The 7,958-nt window shown below is 42.9% G+C and overlaps 1 protein-coding gene across 1 annotated transcript; it reads right to left on the minus strand.

Annotated features, from left to right (window-relative positions):
• Window positions 1-2,534: 2,534 nt before the first annotated feature.
• LOC118381653 (acyl-CoA desaturase-like) lies at window positions 2,535-3,809 on the minus strand. Its single transcript, XM_052505352.1, has 3 exons — window positions 3,770-3,809; window positions 3,341-3,601; window positions 2,535-2,701 (listed from the first exon to the last, which is right to left on the minus strand). Exons 1-3 carry the CDS (start codon window positions 3,804-3,806, stop codon window positions 2,535-2,537), a joined length of 465 nt encoding a protein of 154 aa, XP_052361312.1. The 5' UTR covers window positions 3,807-3,809.
• Window positions 3,810-7,958: the final 4,149 nt, after the last annotated feature.

Consider the following 7,958-nt stretch of genomic DNA (forward strand, 5'->3'; position numbering starts at 1 on the left):
TTACTCTGTATAAGTATTCAGACCCTTTACTCTGTACTTTATAAGTATTCAGACCCTTTACTCTGTACTTTATAAGTATTCAGACCCTTTACTCTGTACTTTATAAGTATTCAGACCCTTTACTCTAAGACCCTTTACCCTTTACTCTAAGATTTAGATGCACTATTGTAAAGTGGCTGTTCCACTGGATGTCATAAGGTGAATGCACCAATTTGTAAGTCGCTCTGGATAAGAGCGTCTGCTAAATGACTTAAATGTAAATGTAAATGTATTTGGGGAGTTTCTCCCATTCTTCTCTGCAGATATTCTCAAGCCCTGTCAGGTTGGTTGGGGGAATGTCTCTGCACAGTTATTTACAGGTCTCTCCAGAGATGTTCGATCGGGTCCAAGTCCGGGCTCTGGCTGGGCCACTCAAGGACATTCAGAGACTTGTCCCGAAGCCATTCCTGCGTTGTCTTGGCTGTGTGCTTATGGTCATTGTCCTGTTGAAAGGTGAACCCTAGCCTCAGTCTGAGGTCCTGAGTATTCTGGAGCAAGTTTTCATCAAGGATCTCTCTGTACTTTGCTTTGTTCATCTCTGCCTCGATCCTGACTATTCTCCCAGTCCCTGCCACTGAAAAACGTCCCAATAACATGATGCTGCCACCACCATGCTTCACAGTAGGAATGGTTCCAGGTTTCCTCCAGACATGATGCTGCCACCACCATGCTTCACCGTAGGGATGGTTCCAGGTTTCCTCCAGACATGATGCTGCCACCACCATGCTTCACCATAGAGATGGTTCCAGGTTTCCACCAGACTTGATGCTGCCACCACCATGCTTCACCGTAGGGATGGTTCCAGGTTTCCTCCAGACATGATGCTGCCACCACCATGCTTCACCGTAGGGATGGTTCCAGGTTTCCTCCAGACATGATGCTGCCACCACCATGCTTCACCGTAGGGATGGTTCCAGGTTTCCTCCAGACATGATGCTGCCACCACCATGCTTCACCGTAGGGATGGTTCCAGGTTTCCTCCAGACATGATGCTGCCACCACCATGCTTCACCGTAGGGATGGTTCCAGGTTTCCTCCAGACATGATGCAGCCACCACTATGCTTCACCGCAGGAATGGTTCCAGGTTTCCTCCAGACATGATGCTGCCACCACCATGCTTCACCGTAGGGATGGTTCCAGGTTTCCTCCAGACATGATGCTGCCACCACCATGCTTCACCGTAGGGATGGTTCCAGGTTTCCTCCAGACATGATGCAGCCACCACTATGCTTCACCGCAGGAATGGTTCCAGGTTTCCTCCAGACATGATGCTGCCACCACCATGCTTCACCGTAGGGATGGTTCCAGGTTTCCTCCAGACATGATGCTGCCACCACCATGCTTCACCGTAGGGATGGTTCCAGGTTTCCTCCAGACATGATGCAGCCACCACTATGCTTCACCGCAGGAATGGTTCCAGGTTTCCTCCAGACATGATGCTGCCACCACCATGCTTCACCGTAGGGATGGTTCCAGGTTTCCTCCAGACATGATGCTGCCACCACCATGCTTCACCGTAGGGATGGTTCCAGGTTTCCAGGGCTGTCATGTGCCTTTTACTGAAGAGTGGCTTCTGTCTGGCCACTCGACCATAAAGGCCTGATTGGTGGAGTGCTGCAGAGATGGTTGTCCTTCTGGAAGGTTCTCCCATCTTCACAGAGGAACTCTGTAACTCTGTCAGTGTGACCATCGGGTTCGTCGTCACAGCCCTGACCAAGGCCCTTCTCCCCCGATCGCTCAGTTTGGCCGTGAGGCCAGCTACAACTAGAGTCTTGTTGGTTCCAAACTTCTTCCATTTAAGAATGATGGTGGACACTGTGTTTAAGGGGACCTTCAATGCTGCAGGGATGTTTTGGTACCCTTCCCCAGATCGGAGCCTCGACATAATCCTGTCTCAGAGCTCTAAGGACAATTCCTTCGACTTCATGGCTTGGTTTTTGCTCTGACATCATGCACTGTCAAATGTGGGACCTTATATAGACAGGTGTGGGTCTTTCCAAAAATCATGTCCAATCAATTGAATTTACCACAGGTTGATTCCAATCAAGTTGTAGAAACATCTCAAGGATGATCAATGGAAACAGGAGGCAGCTGAGCTAAACTTTGAGTCTCATAGCAAAAGGTCTGAATACTTATATAAATAAGTATATATATAGCAAAAATATCCCAAAACCCGTTTTCGCTTTGTCATTATGGGGTATTGTGTGTACACAAATATATTTCAACCCAATTTAGATTAAGGCTGTAACGTAACAAAATGTGGATAAAGTCAAGGGGTCTGAATCCTTTCCAAAGGCACTGTAAATTAGCATAATTTGAATGAACATTCTACATTACAGCCTGATCTCACGAGCAGCTCACATTCTGAGTGCATGCAGTCGTCTGCTTGACCAGGCTAACAGAATGATACTTCGGGAAAGTTTGTTCATCATAACAATGGAAGAGGTTTTTGTGTTTGTACCGCTATTGTCTGTCTTCTGATGTTCAACCCGGTTCAATAAAGGTGAAGTGGGAAAGACCCATGTTGTACCTGAAAGGCCATGGAGTTGGCAGTGGCAAGGAAGATTCTGAGAGGTAACGAGGCCTTGTACGACCTGTGGCTCCATAGCCGGTGAGCCCCCGCAGTCACTCCTAAAGCACTTGTTAAAAAGCAAAACACAACTGTGTGGAAAGAGAGAGAACAAAGAAGATAGAGGAACAGAATATGGTCAGATGACAACAGCTCCTCGCGCAGAATCATTTGCATGATAAAAAAGAGGAGACACGACCATAAACATGAATAGCATCAGGTGGCAGAGAATGGGTTCTGTACTCTCTGGTTTTCCTAAAAACATTCATTCATTCGTTTGCCATCTAATCCAGAAAAAGGGTCTGCTATTCCATAACAGAGTATAAACGAGCGATAGTGAATAATAATATACACCGTCAAACGGAGTGGAAGGTTTCACAGATTAGAATGTCTCTTTTCCATAGAATCATTCATTTGGAGTTTATCTCCGGGATACAATAATCATATTTGGAGTAAGAGTTTTTTTTGTATGAATGCATAATAACAATTGTTTCTAGAACCTTCTACATGTCTGGTTATGATAGTATTACATTTGCAGAGAAATGACAACCATCCGTGTTCACCAGCAGGGGAGAGAAAGAGGCAGGGAGTTTGCGCTACGCAGCACTGAAGACTGGAGAATCCAGCTGTGCTGTGTGCCCAATCCGAGGTGAACATTAACTACGCCATAAAAACAATACGAAAACTCAGTTCATTTGAAATAACAAGTGGGTTAGCTTTATCATACTTACACCAAGCCCAGGTCAAAACATGAGCAGATGGGACGAGGGTGATGCCGTACACGGCTCCAATGTGCAATAAAGTCATCAATATGATATTTCTCCACACGATTATCATTGAAGGTTTAGGACCTTCTTTCTCTTTGTACGTTTCATCAAACACATCATCTCTTTTTGTCGCCGATTCTGCGAGCACATCACCGTTCCTGTGTCTCCCCGGACCCTCGATCTCCGTGTCAGTCATCCTCGCCGTGATTTTGTTGATGAATGAAACTGGCAACGGAAAGCAGACATTTTGTTACCTTCAAAATAACGAGACAACACAACAGTCATAAAATAGTGGCGTGAATGTGAATTAAATGTAATGTTTCTGCAGAAATTGACATTTGTAACTAATGTCACTCGAAATTGTGGTTAAACGTTGCACGATGGTGACAAAACCTGTCTGTTGCTGGGTGGTGATGCTGAACACTGGCATCAAGACACCGCGTACATTAGTTGACTAATGTTGGATGAAACATCCCCGTATTATATTACATTAAAAATCAAACGTACCTTATGAAGACGACTTATGTTAATTGATGCGAACAAATATGACAGAATCCAGTTTCAAATGGTGGTAAACGGCACTGAATTGAAAATAATATAATAACACTGTGATGACCTAAGTTCCAGTGTTGCTGAAGCCGTTTACCTTGCTAGGTGCTCCGGGGTTTGGAGAAGATATTTGCGAGACTGTAATTGGACAAGCTGGGTTTGATACCACCTTTCTCGACTCGTTTCATTGGTTGCCCTGTTATCTGATGTTCACGTTGTTATAAGAACTTGTTAATAGAATATTCTCATAATTTACATAATAATATACTACAGTCTGGTTTTCATGTCTATGCATAGTCACATGTACAAATTACCTCGACTAATCTGTACCCCGGCACATTTACTCGGTACCGGTACCCCCTGTTTCATAGCCTCGTTATTGTTATTTTATTGTGTTACTTTTGTTTGTTTTTGTTTTGTTTTGTAAATATTTTCTTAACCATTTCTTGAACTGCACTGTTGGTTAAAATAGCTTGTAAATACGCATTTCACGGTAAGGTCTAAAAATGTTGTATTCGACGCATGTGACAAATACAGTTGAATATTGGATGGAGAAAGTGTTGACTTACTTTAGTCACATCTAATTAATACGATATTGATCAATAATAATCTATTGTACAGGTTTACACAAATATTTTAGATGTTTTATTGGATTGTCACTCTAGAAATGTAATGCAATACTGCAGTAGCCCATGCTAAAAACATCAAACGGTTGGTTTGGATCATCAGTGATAGCGACACTGTCAGCATGATGGGACTATCTGCAGCCATTAGATAGTAGATAGGCTACAGTCGTTCCTCCGCTCTCTGCTTCAGCTTTGCCATGTGTTGTTACTACGTCTCTAGTGCTGTGCTTCTCACACCTATATGATGAATTCCACAGGAAGCCTCTGAATGTCACACCACATTTCAGTGGTTTCGGTGGTTCATGCGCTTGGTGATAATAGGCATGTCTTTAATGTGCTTGATTCATTCATCATATCTTTTTTTTATATCACCACTTTCATTCAAACACTTAAGAAAGAGGAGAAGAATGCTTTGTCCATTGATACAGCCACACCCACACCCACACGGTTGCCCTGCAATGATGGGAATGCAGTGAGAGATGATGTCTAAGATTGCTTGATTTGGGCCGGAGCTGTCCCGACGAGCTCCGTACCCGGACACATTTTCTGGTAATTGCAAACCAGCTCCTCTATAAAACTAAGTAGCATGTCGCCGGCGCAGATTCACACACCGAGGCAAAACACGGTGATCAAAACGGAATGGAAGGCGGGATCTGTATTGAATATCAATGAAAATTGGGCATTCATTTCCTGATTCCGCTTTGTTGAAATTGATTTGCCGCTCGTCTGTGAAACTATGCATGACTGTAGGCTGTTCCAGATTGTGCCGATTGAAAATGCGCCAGCCTGAATGGCATGGTGTCAAATTAGGGTTTTTAAGGTCATGAAAGGTAATTGAAATGAGTTGAATAATTTTTGTTAATATAATTAATTAATGAAGGCACACTTTTAAATATGATCAATCACTTACAAATCAACATATCAGCCATTACCGGAAGGACCATTCATTGCGTGACTGTTGTACGCTGCGCATACGTGTGAGAGTATGAGTGGTCTGTTGCCGGAGGAGAGAGAGCGCGGCAATTCAGCAGCAGGTATAACATAATGACAGACAACAGACTAACTACCCTGAACTCAAATATAAACGCAACATGAAACAATTTAAAATATTTTTTACTGAGTTGACAGTTCATATAAGAAAATCAGTCAATTGAAATACATTCATTAGGCCCGAATCCGAATCTATAGATTTCACATGACTGGGAATACAAATATGCAACTGTTGGTCACAGATACCGTGTGGATCAGAAAACCAGTATCTGGCAGTGGCGCAACAAGTCCCCACCACATTCCCCCATTTTATCATTGGAATGTGATACAAACCAAGGAATATGTGTGCTTTAGGACCATGCAGACGTTTGGAGTGTTTATATTATTTTTATTATTATCTGTCTGGATTTTACAAAAAAAATATATATATATATTTGTGCATAGTTTACATAGACTTAGGTTGGAGTCATTAAAACTAGATTTTCAACCACTCCACAAATTTCTTGTTAACAAACTATAGTTTTGGCAAGTCGGTAAGAACATCTACTTTGTGCATGACACAAGTAATGTTTCCAACAATTGTTTACAGACTAATTATTTCACTTATAATTCACTGTATCACAATTCCAGTGGGTCAGAAGATTACATACACTAAGTTTAAACAGCTTGGAAAATTCCAGAAAATGATGTCATGGCTTTAGAAGCTTCTGATAGGCTAATTGACATAATTTGACTCAATTGGAGGTGTACCTGTGGATGTATTTCAAGGCCTTCCTTCAAACTCAGTGCCTCTTTGCTTGACATCATGGGAAAATCAAAAGAAATCAGCCAAGACCTCAGAAAAAAATTGTAGACCTCCACAAGTCGGGTTCATCTTTGGGAGCCTTTTCCAAACACCTGAAGATACCACGTTCATCTGTACAAACAATGGTACCAAGTATAAACACCATGGACCACGCAGCCGTCATACCGCTCAGGAAGGAGACGCGCTCTGTCTCCTAGAGATGAACATACTTTGTTGCGAAAAGGAAGGTACAAAAGTATCCATATCCACAGTAAAACAAGTCCTATATCGACATAACCTGAAAGGCTGCTCAGCAAGGAAGAAGCTACTGCTCCAAAACCGCCATAAAAAAGCCAGACTACGGTTTGCAACTGCACATGGTGACAAAGATCGTACTTTTTGGAGAAATGTCCTCTGGTCTGATGAAATTAAAGTAGAACTGTTTGGCCATAATGACCATCGTTATGTTTGGAGGAAAAGGGAGAGGCTTGCAAGAACACCATCCCAACCGTGAAGCACAGGGGTGGCAGCATCATGTTGTTGGGGTGCTTTGCTGCAGGAGGGACTGGTGCACTTCACAAAATAGATGGCATGAGGGAGGAAAATGATGGGGATATATTGAAGCAAAATCTCAAGACAATAGTCAGGAAGTTAAAGCTTGGTCGTGAATGGGTCTTCCAAATGGACAATGACCCCAAGCATACTTCCAAAGTTGTGGCAAAATGGCTTAAGGACAACAAAGTCAAGGTATTGGAGTGGCCATCACAAAGCCCTGACCTCAAGCCTATAGAACATTTATGGGCAGAACTGAAAAAGGGTGTGTGAGCAAGGAGGCCTACAAACCTGACTCAGTTACACCAGCTCTGTCAGGAGGAATGAGCCAAAATTCACCCAACTTATTGTGTGAAGCTTGTGGAAGGCTACCTGAAACATTTGACCCAAGTTAAACAATTTAAATGCCAAATACCTACCAAATACTAATTGAGTGTATGTAAACTTCTGACCCACTGGGAATGTGATGAAAGAAATAAAAGCTGAAATAAATCACTCTCTTCTATGATTCTGACATTTCACATTCTTAAAATGAATTGGTGATCCTATCTGACCAAAGACAGGGAATTTATACTAGGATTAAATGCCAGGAATTGTGAAAAACTGAGTTGAAATGTATTTGGCTGAGGTGTATGTAAACTTCCGATTTTAAACTGTATGTCCCCCCACTTCTAAAACCAATGTTGTGCCCCTTGTATCTGGTGTGACCACCATTTACCTAATGCAGCAAGACACATCTCATTCTCATGGAGTTGATCAGGCTGTTGATTGTGGACTGTGGAATGCTGTCCCACTCCTCTTCAATGGCTGTGCAAAGTTGCTGGATATTAGCGGGACCTGGAACACGCTGTCATACACATAGATCCACAGCATCCCAAACATGCTCAATGGGTGACAAGTCTGGTGAGAATGCAGGCTATGGAAGAACAAACACAGTTTCAGCTTCTAGGAATTGTGTCCAGATCCTTGTGACATAAGGCAGTGCATTATCATGCTGAAACATGAGGTAATGGCGGCGGATGAATGGCACGACAATGGACCTCAGGATCTCCTCACGGTATCTCTGTGCATTCAAACTGCC

The sequence above is a fragment of the Oncorhynchus keta genome, unplaced genomic scaffold, assembly GCF_023373465.1.
Source record: "Oncorhynchus keta strain PuntledgeMale-10-30-2019 unplaced genomic scaffold, Oket_V2 Un_contig_2333_pilon_pilon, whole genome shotgun sequence".
NCBI classification, from domain to species: domain Eukaryota; kingdom Metazoa; phylum Chordata; class Actinopteri; order Salmoniformes; family Salmonidae; genus Oncorhynchus; species Oncorhynchus keta.